The 18,406-nt window shown below is 47.0% G+C and overlaps 1 protein-coding gene across 1 annotated transcript; it reads left to right on the top strand.

The window, feature by feature from the left end:
• Positions 1-1,524: 1,524 nt before the first annotated feature.
• Positions 1,525-12,805, top strand: LOC307208061 (uncharacterized protein). Its single transcript, XM_079962395.1, has 6 exons — positions 1,525-1,579; positions 3,682-4,195; positions 5,686-5,788; positions 7,543-7,613; positions 9,358-9,484; positions 10,968-12,805. Exons 2-6 carry the CDS (start codon positions 3,779-3,781, stop codon positions 12,329-12,331), a joined length of 2,082 nt encoding a protein of 693 aa, XP_079818521.1. The 5' UTR covers positions 1,525-1,579; positions 3,682-3,778; the 3' UTR covers positions 12,332-12,805.
• The last annotated feature ends 5,601 nt before the right edge of the window (positions 12,806-18,406 follow it).

The raw sequence follows: 18,406 nt of genomic DNA, 5'->3' as shown, positions 1-18,406 counted from the left end.
CCGTTGCGGGGAGTCGGCTATCTTTTCAAGCCGGGTCTCTCCGTCTTATTTTCGGACCCCCAATTGGTGCAGCTGACTGGAGGGTTTGAGAGGAGAAAGAGATAGAGCTCAGAACCCCCCTTTTGGGTCGAGCAGCAGTCCACGGTCTCTCTCACCAATTGGACCAAGAGACAGGCGAGAAGGAGCGATAGAGAGGAGGGCAGAGAATTCAGTTGCCAGGAGATTTCCACCCCTTTCCCACCAGTGCACTGGATTTTTCCTTTTCCTTATACTCACGTGTCTTCTATGATGATCCCGGGATTGATGAATAAGCCGGCTGGATCCCTCTTTGCTCCCCGGCTGAACTCCTGGGGCTTTTGATTACCGCCCGGAAGATGGCCGGGGGTCCAAAGGATCTTCCCAGGCAAAATGGCCTGGTGCCGGCTGAAGATTTCGGGGCCCCCGGTCAGCAACGCGGGAGAACCGCAAAGCCCCACGTGGGGCGCCATCTGTTATGGAAAAATTCCGGGTGCTGAGTTTCCTTGCCACCCGGCTCGTCGGACAATGTCCGCGGGTCCTAGCGGAAAAATGAGTTCAGCCGGAGACAGGAGCAATGAACGGAGATCCCAAGTTTATTGCGCAACAGGTTCAACAAGCGGCATTGAACCCCGAGAGTGGGGCGACATAAACTTTTAAAAGTTCCCTCCAGGTCCCAGAATACAGTGCAGAAAACGTCACATATACATCATAAAGAGGTGGGGTTACACGGATCAGCAGTATAAGAAATTGGGTGGTGGGTTTACACAAATCAAGGTGGGGGCTACATAGATCAGCAGTATAGTAAGGTAGGCAGGGCGGAGATCAGCAGTACAATAAGGTAGGCAGGGCAGAGATCGTATGGATCAGCAGTATAGTAAGGTAGGCAGAACAGAGATCAGCAGTATAATAAGGTAGGCAGAGCAGAGATTGCCTGGAGTGGTAGAGAAATGCATAAACGTTTCCTGAGTACAGGTGATGGCAAGACAATGGCATAGCCATGCATCGCCCATTATCTGGTATTGTCCGGAGGAAGGGCTTGGCTGGACCATCCGACAGGATTAGGGTCTTAACACCTTGCTTGAGGGATTATGCTGGACAGGGGGGTGTGATGGAGTCCTAGAGAAATTGAGCAAACTGGCACGTTGATTTTCTATGAATTTTATAGATTTTAGTCCCTTTTGACATTGACAATTGGAAATAAATTGATATATTGTAGCGAAGAAGAAGGTGAAGAAGACATGCCCCCCCCCTTCCGTAACAAAGGAAAGAGAAAGAAATGCATTTTTAAAACAATTATCACTGTTTTTTTTTAAGGAGCAGTCGCGATGAGTGAATCCGTTGCGAGATCGTGGTTGTTTCTGCAGCTGCAGCTGTTTCTCATCCCCGGCCACTTCGGGGTTAAAACGAGAGAGTCCGGCTGCGCTTCCTAGAGGGGGCGCAAAGGAAGGAAGCCAGCCAAGGGCAGAGGAGAGTGACAGCTTCTTTCCTGTCCCGCCCCCTTCCCTGGGAGAAAAAAGAGGGGGGGTGTCTTTGTTTGCAGCAGGGCTGCTGGAAGGAGCTGGTGAGTTGCATGGCCGCCTGTCTTGGATGCTTGAGCTGAGATTCCTGCATGGCAGGGGGTTGGACTAGATGACCCCTGGGGGTCCCTCCCCAAACTTCAGATTGCATGGTTCTATGAGTGGGGAGCGCCTTTGGACGGAGGGGAGAGGAAGGGGCAAGGCAGGTGGGCGGGCTGCTGGCTGGCTGGCTGGCTGGCTGGCTTGCAAGGAGGAGCCCTGCCCTGCTGGCCCAGGATCCTGTCCTCACAGTGGGCAAGACCGGCTTCTCCCGCCCGCCCCCCCCCCCAGTGCTATTCCCCCCCCCTCTTGCTATTCCCTCCCCCATTGCAATTCCCCAAAGCTGGCCTTCAGAGGCATTTGCAGCCTCCTGCACTGGAGGGAGGACAGCAGCTCATATTCTCCCCTGGAAATAGGGACGTCCGATTTCTTCTTCATCATCATCATCATATTATGGGCTACTTTTAAAATGAGGCTGCATTTTAACCTGTATTTTAAATTGGTTTTTTCCCCCCATTATGTTTTTACTGTAATTTTACTGGTATTAGCCGCCCTGAGCCTGGCTCTGGCCGGGGAGGGTGGGGTATAAATTATTATTATTATTATTATTATTATTATTATTAATTATTGGCACACCACCCCTCTGACTGCGTTGCTGCTGGCACTCTGGGCAGCTTGCAACATATATTTTTTTAAAAATGTAATTGAACATTACATGCAATTAAACATTGCACATTCGAGAGTGGGAAGCCCTGCCTGCAATTCTCTCCTCTTGCAGTTAACCAAAAACTGGCCTGGGGGGGGGCTTTCTCCCTTGGGAGGTGGTGAACTCTCCTTCCTTGGAGGTTTTTAAGCAGAGGTTGGGTGGCCGTCTGTCACGGATGCTTTAGCTGAGATTCCTGTACTGCAGGGGCTGGGACTAGATGATCCCCGTGGTCCAGTTCAATACTTGCAAGGAAAAAAACAGTACAGTGGTGTCTTGCAAGACAAAATTAATCCGTTCCGTGAGGCTCTTCGTCTAGCGGTTTTTTCGTCTTGCGAAGCAAGCCCATTGACAGCTTAGCGGATTAGCGCTATTAGCGGTTTAGCGGCTTTTAGCGGATCAGCTGATAAGCGGCTTAGCGGCTTAGGAAAAGGGGGGGGAGGGCAAAAACCCGCAGGAACTCGCAAGACATTTCGTCTTGCGAAGCAAGCCCATAGGGAAATTCGTTTTGCGAAGCGCCTCCAAAACGGAAAACCCTTTCGTCTAGCGGGTTTTCCGTCTTGCGAGGTGTTCGTCTTGCGGGGCACCACTGTATTCTGTATTATTGTAGTTTGAATATTGTGTTAAATAGATGATTCTTCATCCTGCTTATGGAATATGCTGCGTAATCTGAATCCTGAAATACAGTAATACGCTTTGGTAAGGGCTGGGGGGGGGGGGGAATATATAGATGCCCGAATGAGATTGCCAATTTTATGCAACCGCCTCTCCTGGTATGCCCCACAGAGGACCTTAAGGTCCATGAATAATCATAGTTTAGAGGTCCTGGGCCCTAAGGAAGTCAGATTATCCTCCACCAGGGCCAGGGCCTTCTCAGTGATGGCTCCGACCTGGTGGGATGCTCTGTCTCATGAGACCAGGGCCCTGCAGGCTTTAACCTCCTTCCACAGGGCCTGTAAGGCAGAGCTATTCTGCCTGGCTTTCAATTTGAACCTGGCCTGGTCTTTTATTCCCCTTCCTTCCCTCCCCCACCCCTTTTTATGAAGATTACCCACTCTGGGATCCCACAGCTGGTTCTCCCCTGGTCTCCTCACCGGCCCAAATAGGACTAATTTAGCCAGCTAGCCCTGGTGATCACCCAATGTTTATTGGACGGATTTCCCCCCTAAACTGATTTTTAAATTCCTAATTTATTGTTATCCACGTTATATACTGTATTTTATGCTGTTTTTTGTTGCATTAATTAAGTGTTTTAAATTTGTTGTTAGCCGCCCTGAGCCTGGTTTTCTGAACTGGGAAGGGCGGGGTATAAATAAAAAATTATTATTATTATTATTATTATTATTATTATCTGAATGTTCTGCTAGTGTAACATTTCATGTAAGATTTCCTGGCTCTCTGCAGGTTTAGAAGCCTAATCAATTTGGGTGATCGCAGGTGGAAAGAGGAGGAAGCTGTTTTGGGGGCCCGAGAGAGGGTGACCTCGGAGCGCGGCTGGGAAATGGAGGAGCAAGCCTTGGCTAAGATGAAAGCAGGAAGACGCCAAAATGTTATCCAGGCTGGGAGCAGCAGGGGATTCTGGGAAAGAACCACACCAGAGATCCTGGGTGAGGAGGATGACCTTGGCTTGGATGTCCAACGCCAGCGTTTTAGGCGCTTCTGCTACCAGAAGGCCGAGGGACCCCGAGAGGTTTGCAGCCGACTCCACCATCTTTGCCACGAGTGGCTGAAGCCAGAGAGACACACCAAGGCTCAGATCTTGGACCTGGTGATCCTGGAGCAGTTCCTGGCTGTCCTCCCCACGGAGATGGAGAACTGGGTCAGGGAATGTGGAGCAGAGACCAGTTCCCAGGCAGTGGCCCTGGCTGAAGGTTTCCTCCTGAGCCGGGCAGAGGTCAAGAAGCAGACAGAGCTGCAGGTGAGAGAGGGTTTCGTTCTGGTAGTTCCAAAAGACAAAAATGTGAGCATGAATAAAGTAAAAAAAAAAAACCCACTAGTTTCCAAAAGGAGGAGGGAATCCAAGCCCCCAACACTTTGCCTACCCCTTTCCAGTGTGGTGAGAGCCAATGTGGTGCAGTGGTTAAGAGCGGTAGATTTGTAATCTGGTGAACCGGGTTCGCATCTCTGCTCCTCCACATGCAGCTGCTGGGTGACCTTGGGCCAGTCACACTTCTCTGAAGTCTCTCAGCCCCACTCACCTCACAGAGTGTTTGTTGTGGGGGAGGAAGGGAAAGGAGAATGTTAGCCACTTTGAAACCTTTGACAACCATATGTCAGGAGTGCTCTGATGGTGTTTCCTGCTTGGCAGGGGGTTGGACTCGATGGCCCTTGTGGTCTCTTCCAACTCTATGATTCTATGAAACTCCTTCGGGGAGTGATAAAGCGGGATATGAAATCCAAACTACTCCTCCTCCTCCTCTTCTTCTTCCTTTTCTCTTCCCACTCCCCATTTCCTTTTCCTTTTTTAAATGTTTGAACATGGCATGAATATTTCAGCATAATAGCAAATTCAGAGGGCGCAGTTTGTCTTACACATTTGTCACTTTTCTGGTATGTTTGTGTTCCTTTTCTAAAATAAGCAAGGAATAAGCAAGGCTCATGAATGTTCTGTCAACTATAGGGATGCAAGAGAGTGTAAGAAGAGCCTGCTGGCCTGGATCGTGTGGATATCTCTCGGTGAACCAGGTTGGCAACTGGCGAAAGCAAAATATCACTTGGAGAAGGATCTGAAATACGCTCTAATTTGATTTGTTCTGGATTGTTTTGTTTTATGTTTTAATCAGGACCAACTGGTTAGAAACCAAAGGGTCCAAGTTACTCCGAACCAATTCCTGTTTTATGTTTGAATGTTGCAAATCACTTGGAGATCTGTTCTGTAAAATATAAAGCCAATACAGAAACGAAATGAATAATAATGATGATGTTCAATTGCAAAAAAACCAAAACCAAACAAACCTTGGCGCCTGGACATTCCATTGTTGCGACCGTAACCTAGGTTTAAAATGCTGTTTGGGGATTAGATTATACAGTCAAACCTTGGTTGTTGAACGTAATCTGTTCCGGAAGCCTGTTCGGCTTCCAAAATATTCGACAACCAAAGCGTGGCTTCCGACTGGTTGCAGGAGCTTCGGCTTCCAAAAAACGTTCGAAAACCAAAGCATTTACTTCTGGGTTTTTGTCATTTGGGAGCCGAAATGTTCCAAAGCAGAGGCGTTTGGAATCTGAGGTATGACTGTATCTGTATCTGATTTTCTAACACTGCTTCTGATTTTTTAGAACCTTTCTCCTGTGGCTGTAAGTTGCATTAAGTGGTTTTAAGGTTGGGCTTTAATTGCTGTACCTCACCCTGAGTGCTTGGGGCAAAGGCCAGGAAATTAGTAATAATATTATCCCTCCTTTCTGCTTCAGGGGCAAGTGTCTCTGGGTTTCCGTGGGGCAGAGCAGGCAGCCCCAGAGAGACGGCTCTTCAGGTGGATCGTGCAGGAGTTTGACCAAGCTGCCAACTTGCTAGGTAAGGAAAATGCCGCCTGTCTCCATTTGTAAGAATTTATCTTTTAGTGTGGCAGCACCCGCAATCTCAAACTCCCTGGCTATCAATATCACTGTACTCTTTTGGACACCTGCCAAAAATATTTTTCTTTTTTCTTATTTATACCTTTCAAATTTATACACTTCATTAATTTTACAATCCATTTAATATTTCGAAATTTGACTTCCTTCCCCCTCTTTCTGCAGTTCCTTAAATTTACTTTTTCATATCTTCTGCATATCCAAATTCATTTAATTTACTCATTTAATTATCTACTGTAAATGTATACTCTTATGAAAGTGCAGGTTATTACAAGAATCCTGCCAACATTCTTATCTGTTTGCAATCTATCTGTAAATATTCAATAAACCATTTCCAGTCTTTTATAAAGAGCTTGCTCTCTTGATTTCGTATTCTTCCAGTAAGTTTCACCATTCCTACATATTCCATAAGTTTTTGTATCCATTCTTCCTTTGATGGGACTTTCCATTTTGGGGCAAGTAACATTCTTGCTGCTGTAGTCATATACATAAATAAATTTCTATACAATTTAGGTAGTTCTGTCCCTATAATTCCCAAAAGAAAAGCTTCTGGGTTTGTTTGTTTTTATAAAAGTTATTTTGAACATCTTTTTCAATTCATTATATATCATTTCCCAGTAAGCTTTAACCTTACTACAAGACTACCACATATGATAAAAAGAACCTTCTTTCTCTTTACATTTCCAACATTTGTTTGATTTAAATTTCTACATTTTTGCCAATTTACTTGGTGTTAGATACTAACGATATATCATTTTCATATAATTTTCTCTCAGACCATAGCATACTGTAAATATTTTCATTTAGGCAAGCCAACCTAGATGTTTAGACCTTTAGCTAAAGCTTTACTCTGTTTTTAGTCTATGGTTATTTTAACTTTTCAAAAGTCTTGAATTCTTGGTGTGGATTTTTAAGATGATGCGCATGTGTAACAAAATACCCACAAGGAATATAAGGCTGACACAACAAACAAGAAAACATATGCAGCGTGATATCTGTAACACACAAGACACAGATTACAGGAAAAATATCCTAACCATAAGAGCAGGGGTCAGCAAACTTCTTCAGCAAGGAGCCGGTCCACTGTCCCTCAGACCTTGTAGGGGGCCGGACTATATTGGGGAGGGGGGGATGAACGAATTCCTATGCCCCACAAATAACCCAGAGATGCATCTTAAATGAAAGGGCACATTCTATTCATGTAAAAACACGCTGATTCCTGCACCGTCCGCCGGCCAGATTGAGAAGGCAATTGGGCCAGATCCTGCCCCCAGGCCTTAGGTTGCCTACCCATGCATAAGAGTTTTGCAGCAGAGGAGGAGCCTCTGTCCGAAGGCTCCGCTTTGCTGGTGCCCTTGGAATGGGCCCACCTGTCAGGGATGTTGTAGCTTGACTGTGCACGGAGCAGGGGTTGGAATACATGACCTCCAGGCATACCTGTAATTCTAAGATTCTCTTTTACCTTTCGGCCCTCAGTCCTCTGCAGCTAATGGGGGGGGGGCACCCTGAAGTCAGGACATGTGGCAGGGTTTAATAAGAGAGATACTTGGGGGTTCCTTCTTTTGTTGAAAAATACATATTATTGCAGCCAGCCTCTCACATTGAAATGTTCAGCTGCAGAGCCCAGTCTTGCGCCCTGGTTCTGGCTAAAATTTCAGTCCTAGGTAACACCCGCTGTTTTTGTGTTCCTCGCAGGCAACAAAGTGACCCCGGCGACCCGCACTCCTTGTGGCGGAGTGGAAACGGCAACCGTGGGGCCTGATCAGGTAGGGGAAAGAATCCCGGAGGGATCAATGGAGGCAGCTTGCATGCCTGAGCCCGGAAGGTTCCTGTCCCTTTGCTACAACGAAGGAAGCATCTAGGAGACGAGGGGAGTCCGTTAATGAAGAGCAACCCACGCCCCAGCCCCTAAGAACCTCAACATAACTAGGCTTTCTGGTTGTGAACATGAGAACCTCAGGAGAGCCTTGTTGATTCTTGTAGCCAAAGAGGGCTCAGCCGGTCCCAGCATCCTTTCTCATAGTGACCAAGCAGGAGATCCAGTGGGAAGCCGGGAAGCTCTCTGGGTGACGATTTCACCTGGTGTCAGGCTTTGGGTGATCGGATCCCTCCCTCGGTGGCAGTAAATAAGCAGATTAGACAAAAGGAGCGTTCTTACCCAGTTAGTTTCTTTAATAATTACAGCGAGAGACAAAGGAATGCATATCTCTCTAGAAATGGCGTTGTTCCCAGTAAAGGTTTACCCCCTCCATCCCCTTTAATCTACGTCACTCCTATGTTGGGTGATCTGACCTTGTTGCCGCTGAGCTCTCTGTTTTGTCACTCTCAAAGCCCACCTAGCCCTAGGCAAAGGGGGCTCAGGAATGCTTTCCAAGGACACTGTCTCTCTCCTGGTGTTTCCTCTTCTAGTTGTTCCTTACCCAGTATTTCCCAGCTTTTCCCCTCTGGACTGTGCCCCTCTGCAAACCACTGCTCTAAATCTATACTGTCCTCCCTTTGGTAAGATTCAGGAGAAGGGGGAGGGCAGCTCCCACCATTCCTCCTCAATCCAGCCCCTGACACCTAGATAGCTCAGTTGGTTAGAGCATGGTGCTGGATGATGCCAAGGTTGCAGGCGTGATCCCCATAAGGAACAGCTGCACATTCCTGCATTACAGGGGGTTGGACTAGATGATGTTCAAGGTCCCTTCCAGCTCAACAATTCTATGGTTCTATGATTCTTTTTCCGTCTGGCCAGCTCTGCAGGGAAGTTTTTAATGTTTGATTTATTTATTTTTTAAATATTCTGTTGGAAACCGCCCAGAGTGGCTGGGGAAACCCAGCCAGATGGACGGGTTATAAATAATAATAATAATAATTAATAATAATAATTAATAATAATAATTAATTATTAATTATTAATTATTAATTATTAATTATTAATTATTAATTATTAATTATTAATTATTATTATTACTACAATAATCTTTTACCCACCTTCAGCTTATGCAGAATAGTCCCATCTAAGTTACTGGACTTGCCTAACCGGTTCATTTCTTGTAGTGGACCTACGCTTGAGTAGAACTTGTTGTTGTTGTGTTTAGTCGTGTCCAACTCTTTGTGACCCCATGGACCAGAGCACGCCAGGCACTCCTGTCTTCCACTGCCTCCCGCAGTTTGGTCAAACTCATGCTGGTAGCTTTGAGAACACTGTCCATCCATCTTGTCCTCTGTCGTCCCCTTCTCCTTGTGCCCTCCATCTTTCCCGACATCAGGGTCTTTTCCAGGGAGTCTTCTCTTCTCATGAGGTGGCCAAAGTATTGGAGTCTCAGCTTCAGGATCTGTCCTTCCAGTGAGCACTCAGGGCTGATTTCCTTAAGAATGGAGAGGTTTGATCTTCTTGCAGTCCATGGGACTCTCAAGAGTCTCCTCCAGCACCATAATTCAAAAGGACGCAACTCCTCATCGTGTTCCTCACCCCCCACTTTTTAAAAAAGAGAATTTGTTTTCTTCTTCCTTCTCCTCCTCCAGGATCGGGTGTCCTTTGAGGATGTGGCTGTGTATTTCACAGATGACGAGTGGGTGTTGCTGGATCCGGCCCAGAGAGCCCTGCACGTGGAAGTTATGGAGGAGAATTGTGGGAATCTGGCCTCTCTCGGTAAGGCCTCCTTTTTGCTTTGACTTGGCAGATGCTGACAGTCGAAACGGCTGCTAGCATCAGAACCCAGCATCTTCTGCTTGGGCCCAGTTCATGTGGCAGGCTCGTGGTGGTCTCTTAGGAGACAGGGATTTGCCATCCTGTGGATGCAGGTGGCGCTGTGGGTTAAAGCCTCAGCGCCTAGGACTTGCCGATCGAAAGGTCGGCGGTTCGAATCCCTGCGGCGGGGTGCGCTCCCGCTGCTCGGTCCCAGCGCCTGCCAACCTAGCAGTTCGAAAGCACCTCCGGGTGCAAGTAGATAAATAGGGACCGCTTACCAGCGGGAAGGTAAACGGCGTTTCCGTGTGCGGCTCTGGCTCGCCAGAGCAGCGATGTCACGCTGGCCACGTGACCCGGAAGTGTCTCCGGACAGCGCTGGCCCCTGGCCTCTTAAGTGAGATGGGCGCACAACCCCAGAGTCTGTCAAGACTGGCCCGTACGGGCAGGGGTACCTTTACCTTTACCTTTATGGAGCCTCAAGCCTGCGGTGTCTGGGACTGGCTGGATGATGAACAATGCGAGGCTCCAGCCGAGGAACCCTCTAGGGAACCCACAGAGGAAGAAGACTCAGACCCAGGGGAGAGGTGGTAGGACACAAAGACAAGTCAGAGGATCAGGAAATCCAGGAGGTGGAAGAAAGCGGAGGTTTTCTATTTTTTAAAAAAATAATAGTTATTCAAATTTTAAAGATTACAAGGAGAAAAAATAAAAAACAAAATAAACAAAAATAAAAAAGACATAGGAAATACAAACAGTTAAAAAAAACAAATCAAACCTTTACATAGCTTTCTTTCCTTTACTTATTTCCCTGACTTCCTCACACCTCCCTTTTTTGTATTCTAGTTCAGTTAGATGTTTCAGCAAATCCTTTCCAGCTTTGTTTTTATCCTAATAATTTATCTTAATATACTGTAATTCTCGTCTTTCACCAATTAAAAAATCTATTTTAACCTAATCCTTTATATCATTTCTGCTAAAACCACATTACTTCATTCCAACAACCTTCTAACATTCCTTAATTTTGCAATGTTTGCAAGAAGCGGAGGTTTTCTATGACACACTGGGCAATGGAGCTAGGACACAATATCCATCTTTGGGGAAAGAATTTGGAAGAGCAATCTGAAGTTTACTGCATGTTATTCCTTGAATGAGAACTACCTGAAAACGATTTACAGATGGTATCTAATTCAGAGTAGACTTGCTAAGTTTTACTGGGCCGTGTGGATGAGTTAACATCGGAGAAAAACTTACACCAAGTCGAATAAAAGTGGTCTATTTATTATTAACCATGAAGGAGTCCCCGTTTTATAACTTGAAAGGTTCCGCTTGAGATTTGTTCTGTATTATCACTCAGAACGGCATTAAACTCGGTTTTGCTCCCTAGGTTTGGGGTCCTGGTTTTCTCTCTAAGGCTCTTACCAATTTTCTCTTGCTGTTCCGGCAGGTGATGGCTGGGAGTTTGGCGCTCGGAATGAGGGAGACGCGCCCAGATTATTGCTGGAAAGAGCTGCTTGCGAACAGGAACTGGAAGAGCAGAGCAAGGAAACGGAAAGGGATGATCAGACGAGGGATATTTCATCCGCAGCCGCGGGGAGAGCTTTCCGTGAAGTCCCGGTCCTAGAGAAAAGAGACAAAGGGAAAGAAGTCAGCGAGTGCCCGGTGTGCGGGGAACGTTTCAGCTGCAAATCCAGCTTTAACGCTCATTTGAAAACGCACAAAGAGGAGAAACCATACAAATGCTTGGATTGCGGAAAGAGCTTTTCTCAGAGGAAAGGCCTTATCCGACATCAGAGAATCCACACCGGGGAGAAGCCCTATACCTGTCTGGAGTGCGGGAAGAGCTTCCGTCAGAGCGCGGCCCTGATCACTCATCAGCGTATCCACACAGGGGAGAAGCCGTACACCTGCTTGGAGTGCGGGAAGAGCTTCTGTCAGAAGACGACATTGGTGAGGCACCAGCGGATCCACACAGGGGAGAAGCCGTACGCCTGCTCGGAGTGCGGGAAGAGCTTCAGTCACAGGTCCCAGCTCACCTCCCACCTGAGAGTCCACACTGGGGAGAAGCCGTATAAATGCCTGGAGTGCGGGAAGAGTTTCAGTCAGAACACAAACCTTACTTTACATCAGAGAACTCACACGGGGGAGAAGCCCTTCCGGTGTTTGGAGTGCGGAAGGAGCTTCAGTCATAGCTCGACCCTTATGGCGCATCAGAGAACCCACACAGGGGAGAAGCCGTTTACGTGTCTGGAGTGCGGTCAGAGCTTTGCTCAGAACGCAAGCCTTATCTTTCATCAGAGAACTCACACGGGGGAGAAGCCGTACGCCTGTCCCGAGTGCGGGAAGAGCTTCAGCACGAGCACCAGCCTCACCTCGCACCGGCGCATCCACACAGGGGAGAAGCCCTACACCTGCTCCGAGTGCGGGAAGAGCTTTTGTACGAGCACAAACCTTGTTACACATCAGAGAATCCACACGGGCGAGAAGCCGTACAAGTGCTCAGAGTGCGGAGAAAACTTTCGTAAGAAAGCGCATCTCCTCAGACATCACATGACGCACACGGGGGAGAAGCCGTACAAATGCGCAGAGTGTGGGAAGAGTTTCAGCGAGAAAAGAAATCTCATTTCTCATCACAGGATCCACTCTGAGTGTTGGAATGAGGATCCTGTAAGCAGTCATTGGATTCCTCCCTCTGTAGGTCCAGGATATGTCCCCCTTCCCCAAGATTCCAGTACTTTCCAGAGCCCTCTCAGTCATAATTCCAGCCCAGGAGAAAGATTGGAGTGTTTTAGTTTTTTTCTAAATGAGTAGGTGGCAATTGGTCCAGCCTTAATTGAATGCAAATGAAAGGCACAGATAGGTTAAAATGGTAAAATAAAACAGATAAAGTTTAATGATAAATAGAACAAAAAGGAATAGGTCTAAAAAAAAAGCATTACTTTAAACAGGTTATTGATAAACTTAACAATAACATGACTAATCAAGTTTCCAACACTCATTGAGGCTCAGAGTTGCCAGCGCACAGCTGCTATTGATGGTAAACAGGTACAGCCAACTTTTGGCTGGTTCTGATCTGACCTGAAAATTCTCCATCCTGGGTTTAGGCTATTGCGCCCTGGGAAGGTCACTTCAATGCTGCTAACACGACGGTTTGACTTCACCCCCGGAGGCGCACTCCATTGTCCCTCGAGGCAGACGGATGCCAACAACCGCAGCTACTGAAAAACTTTGTGCCAAGATGGTCGGTGGTTTTTGCTGTTTTGGAATAATGGTGTTTGTGATGATGTCAGACCTTCCGTGGTGTTTTTTCTCTTTTTGTAACTGTACAGTGGTGCCTCGCAAGACGAAATTAATCCGTTCCGCGAGTCTCTTAGTCTTGCGGTTTTTTCGTCTTGCGAAGCACGGCTCTTAGCGGCTCTTAGCGGCTATTAACGGCTTAGCGGCTATTAACGGCTTAGCGGCTTTAAGAAAAAGGAAACAAACTCGCAAGAACTCGCAAGACGTTTCGTCTTGCGAAGCAAGCCTGTAGGGAAATTCGTCTTGCGGAACGACTCAAAAAACGGAAAACTCTTTCGTCTAGCGAGTTTTTCGTCTTGCGAGGCATTTGTCTTGCGGGGTACCACTGTAATTCAAATTGTGTGTTTGGGAAAGGGAGCGATCCACACTACTCTAGAGCACCCTATTCTAGAACTCTAGAAAACCCACTCTTTTGTCTTTGAGTATTAAAATAGCAGCCCAAGTGTAGCAATTTTCTCCGCTAATAACACGAATGTTTAGTGTAGTTGATGGGTGTTTTTAACAGTTTACTGTATTCAAGCTAGAGCATGTATTTTAATCTGATTTGTAAAAGAAAATAAAAACCGCAACGACACTAGGGGAAGCATTGCCCTGGTGACAAGATATTGCTCTCGGTGAAGGATTACTTATAGGGGAGGCTGCCTGTTACAATGACTACAGTGGTACCTCAGGTTAAGTACTTAATTTGTTCTGGAGGTCCGTTCTTAACCTGAAACTGTTCTTAACCTGAAGCACCACTTTAGCTAATGGGGCCTCCTGCTGCCGCCGCATGATTTCTGTTCTCATCCTGAAGCAAAGTTCTTAACCCGAGGTAATATTTCTGGGTTAGCGGAGTCTGTAACCTGAAGCGTATGTAACCCAAGGTACCACTGTACTAGCCTATCATAAGTGACCCAGCAGGAAATCACACTGTGCAAGTCGGAGTTAACGCTTTATTAGCAAAAACAGGATCTGCACCGGAGTGTCAGGCCTGAGCACAGCAACTTGTCTCTGGTAGATCTCTCCCCCCCCCCAAGATGAAGAAATTTCTGAGACTGAATATCCTTGCCTTCCCACAGCTGCCTAAGTCCCCCCCTCTCCAGGGTTTCCCCCAAGCAATCTGAGACTGCACCTGTGTGACACTAACTTCTCCACCCTCTTCACGCCTCTCCTGGTACTGGGAAACCAGGAGGGAGGGGAGCGTGTCGCAGCAGGAGGGGGAGACACCCATAACTCTTCACCAGTCTCTCATCTCTGCCTCTTGGCCTTCCTCACCCCCAAACTCCTGCTTCAGCTTCCGCCTCAGATTCTGGACTTCTCTCTGTCACTGGCTCTCTCTGCTCACTAAGCCCTGTTACCTCCGACACCTCCTCTTCCCAGTCTTCTTCCTCATCTCCCTCTGACCACTCATTGTCATCCTATCACCACTCCCCTGGCTCTGAGCCTCCTTCCCTTGATGGCAATTGGATCTAGCGCCACCTACTGTTCAACTCCTCTGCCTTCTGACCTACCAGTCTCTACAGTTCACCTGGTAGCATCTTTTTCAGAACGGTTCTCAATTGAAGCCATGTTCTGGGATGAAGTGCTGCTTTTTAGGTAGGCAGGGGCTTGGCAATACAAAAGGGGTCAGGAGTGAGGATAGGTTGAGGTCAAGGAGGGCCGCGGGGCTTTCACTGCAGCATGGAAGTGGCATTTTGTTGTTTTCCCTTCTGGGAACTGGGTGATCCTCAAAAGTCAATTCTCAATGGCACCCGTAAAAACTGCTAATCCTACTGTGGTCCCTCAAGCTGAGGTCGTCCTCCTGAGACAGACTTACTGGGCCACCCTTCTGTACTGCCAGTATTACAGTCATACCTTGGTTCTCAAACAGAATGTGTTCCGTGAGTCCGTTCAACTCCTGGAACCGTTCAAGAACCAAGGCGCAGCTTCCGCTGGCCTGCAGGAGCTTCTTGCAGTCCATCGGAAACCGCGCCGGACATTCGGCTTCCTAAAATCGTTTGAAAACCGGAACAATCCCTTCCGGTTTTCAGTCGTTCGGGAGCTGTAACGTTTGACTCCCAAGGCATTCGGGAGTCAGGGTACGATTGTACTCGTGGCCTGTCTTCTCCAGGGAACTCCTCAGCGCTTGGACCCGAGCTTCTGAAAACCATCACAATGCTGACACAACTGGAGATGTAATATGGACAATGTTTTAATGTAACAGTTGTTTGAACGGTTTGACTTAAGTTCTATGCTTCCTTTTGGCGGCGACGTTTTGAGCATTTTCTATCTAAAAGCCAGGTGTTGAATATATTGAAATGGAATAAAACAGCAAAAGCTTGTGTCTTTTAGAATGGCTCAACGGGGTGCAAAAGAGGGGATTGAATTAGCTTCTGGTATTAACACAAGAGTGGGATGTCTAATGCCTAATGCGGCCCCCGGGGCTTTCTATCCGGTTCTCGGGACTCTTCTTTCGCCTACCCCATTCCTAGACCTCACCCCTTCACCGTCCTGTTTTTTGTCTGCCTGGAACATGTCATTGAACTGGATTAATGCCTTTTGCTCGCCTGGAAGCTGGGTGGCTGGAGAAACTTCTGGCTTCTGCATGGCTTGAAATGTCATCTTTTGAAGGAGTTCCTCAGTCCTCTGTTCCTCAGTCCTCTATTTGATTTGGCCCCACCTACCTCTGGCATGCAAGGGGACGCAGGTGGCGCTGTGGGTTAAAGCCTCAGCGCCTAGGGCTTGCCGATCGAAAGGTCGGCGGTTCGAATCCCTGCGGCGGGGTGCGCTCCCGCTGCTCGGTCCCAGCGCCTGCCAACCTAGCAGTTCGAAAGCACCTCCGGGTGCAAGTAGATAAATAGGGACCGCTTACCAGCGGGAAGGTAAACGGCGTTTCCGTGTGCGGCTCTGGCTCGCCAGAGCAGCGATGTCACGCTGGCCACGTGACCCGGAAGTGTCTCCGGACAGCGCTGGCCCCTGGCCTCTTGAGTGAGATGGGCGCACAACCCCAGAGTCTGTCAAGACTGGCCCGTACGGGCAGAGGTACCTTTACCTTTACCTTTACCTCTGGCATGCAGAGCCTAGGACTTGCCAGTTGGAAGATCAGCGGTTCGAATCCCTGCGACAAGGTGAGCTCCCGTTGCTTGGTCCCTGCTCCTGCCAACCTAGCAGTTCAAAAGCACATCAAAGTGCAAGTAGATAAATAGGTACCGCTACGGCAGGAAGGTAAACGGCGTTTCCATGTGCTGCTCTGGTTCGCCAGAAGCGCCTTAGTCATGCTGGCCACATGACCCGGAAGCTGTACGCCGGCTCCCTCGGCCAATAAAGCGAGATGAGCGCCGCAACCCCAGAGTCGGTCACGACTGGACCTAAGGGTCAGGGGTCCCTTTACCTTTACCTCTACTCTGGCATGTGGCCCCTGGAAAATTACTCTTCGGGGCAGGCGTTGCCAACCTTTCTAGACCTGTATGGATATTTGGAATTTTTGGAGAAGGCTGCTAGTGGTTCTGGTTGCCAAATAGCTGCCTTGTGTGTGGGGCATAGCCCTACACTAGTGGCCAAAATTGTGGAGATCTTTGGGGGAAAGTGTGTTTCCGAGGTTTGATGGCCCATAACACCACTTTTTTGTGGGAGTAATACCATAAAATTATATATCAATGGAAAGATAATTTAATGAAGAATGCAATGCAGTAGCTTTTATGAAGGATTATTTATTACAACAGCAGTCATAAAGAAGAAACATGAAACACACAGAAAAAAATTAGACAAACAACAATTCTCACCATGTAAGTTAATACTTAATTGGGTAACCTTTAGCTTTAATTACGGCCTTGCAATGCCTTCCCATGGAGTGAATTAATGTGTGTGGGCGTAATGGGGTGTGTGGCACAACACAAAACTGGAGGGACAACGATCCCTGACAACCTTACACTTTCCTTGCAAAGCCACCTACGTCCTGACTGCGGAGATCACACAGTGCCGATTTTACGCAAATGCTGACATTTTCCCCGTCTTACAACAGAGGCGTTCTTCAGAAAAATATGCAGGGGGGCTACACCGCACTCTCACAACTATCGCTTAGTTGGTACCTGAACATTTTGCCCAGGGACTTTCTTCCCAGGAGGACTTGAAACTTCATTTTTTAAAAAAGACAAAAGCTGAAAGCATATCAGACCTGCCCGGAGGCGCCAATGAAAGCCTTTGCAGGCACCAACTTGGGGACCCTCACAGAGGGGAATGTGGCCCTGGGGGGTGGAAAAAAATATCCTTGCATGGATAGAATCGTAGAGAATCAGTTGTAGCGTTGGAATAGGTCCCCAGTTCAGGGTCATCTACAACTTCGCTACAACACCCTGTCTACAACTTCATTTACATCCATCTACAACTTCACTAGCATCTCTCGGTATTGCGAACAACACTGAACTTACCTTTTGTTGATACCTTCATGAACTTGCCTAAAAAGATAAAGAAAAGACTGAGTTAAGCACTTGAAAAATCCATTGAAATGATAAGATCTCCAGGTTGATGGACTGTTTGGAGTTGACAGAAGGGACGGCAGAGGCCGAGACCAGGGAGAGGAGACGGTGGAAGAAGATTGGGAATTTAAAGTTTATATTTGGAAATTTTGTAAAAATTTAATGAGGGGGAGAAAAATTGTGGAATGAAATTTTTATGACCCTAGTGGAAATGTTTTAAGAGTTTAAGTTCAAATAGATATATTAATTTTAAGGAGAAATAAGATTAAAAAAAAAGAAGGAAAAACGGATTGTTAATTGGCGAAAGAAGAGAATGTAAAATTATAGTACATTAAGATAGATTATAAGGACAAATTAAAGAGGGAAAGGATTTGCTGAAATATTTAACTGAATTAGAATACAAAAAAGGGAGGTGGGAGGAGGTCAAGGAAACAAGCAAATGAAAGATATATTATGTGAAGGTTTGATGTGTTTTTTGCTTTTGTTTTTCCTTTTTCCTTAATCTTTTTTTCCCTTTTTTTTATTTGTATGGTATTCTTTTTTTAATGTGATACATTGTTTTGTTTTTTGTTTAATTTGGTGTTTTTCTGTTTTATCTGTAACCTTTAAAACCTCAATAAATATTATTTTTTTAAAAAAAGAAAAATCCATTGAAATGAGATATTATAAGTTCATCTTAGGTTGGCTAATTCGCAAGTCTCTGTGGCGAAAACCGGATTGCAGTTTCAGCGTACGACCCTCACCGTGTGGACTGCAGCCTCGCTGCTCTCTCCTGACCCTGCAGATTGCAGCTTGACAGCCCAATCCCAGTTCCTCTCCAAAAGGGGTTGTTGTTGTTGTTTAGTCATGTCCGACTCTTCCTGACCCCATGGATCAGAGCAAGCGGCAGCTAAAAAAGCCAGTGCAATTCTGGGCTGCATCAATAGGAGTATAGCATCTAGATCAAGGGAAGTAATAGTGCCACTGTATTCTGCTCTGGTCAGACCTCACCTGGAGTACTGTGTCCAGTTCTGGGCACCACAGTTCAAGAAGGACACTGACAAACTGGAACGTGTCCAGAGGAGGGCAACCAAAATGGTCAAAGGCCTGGAAACGATGCCTTATGAGGAACGGCTAAGGGAGCTGGGCATGTTTAGCCTGGAGAAGAGGTGGTTAA

The sequence above is a fragment of the Podarcis cretensis genome (assembly GCF_951804945.1).
Source record: "Podarcis cretensis genome assembly, chromosome: 2".
NCBI lineage: Eukaryota > Metazoa > Chordata > Lepidosauria > Squamata > Lacertidae > Podarcis > Podarcis cretensis.
The sequence above is the reverse complement of the archived record's forward strand: the minus strand, read 5'-3'. Positions and strand labels throughout refer to the sequence as shown.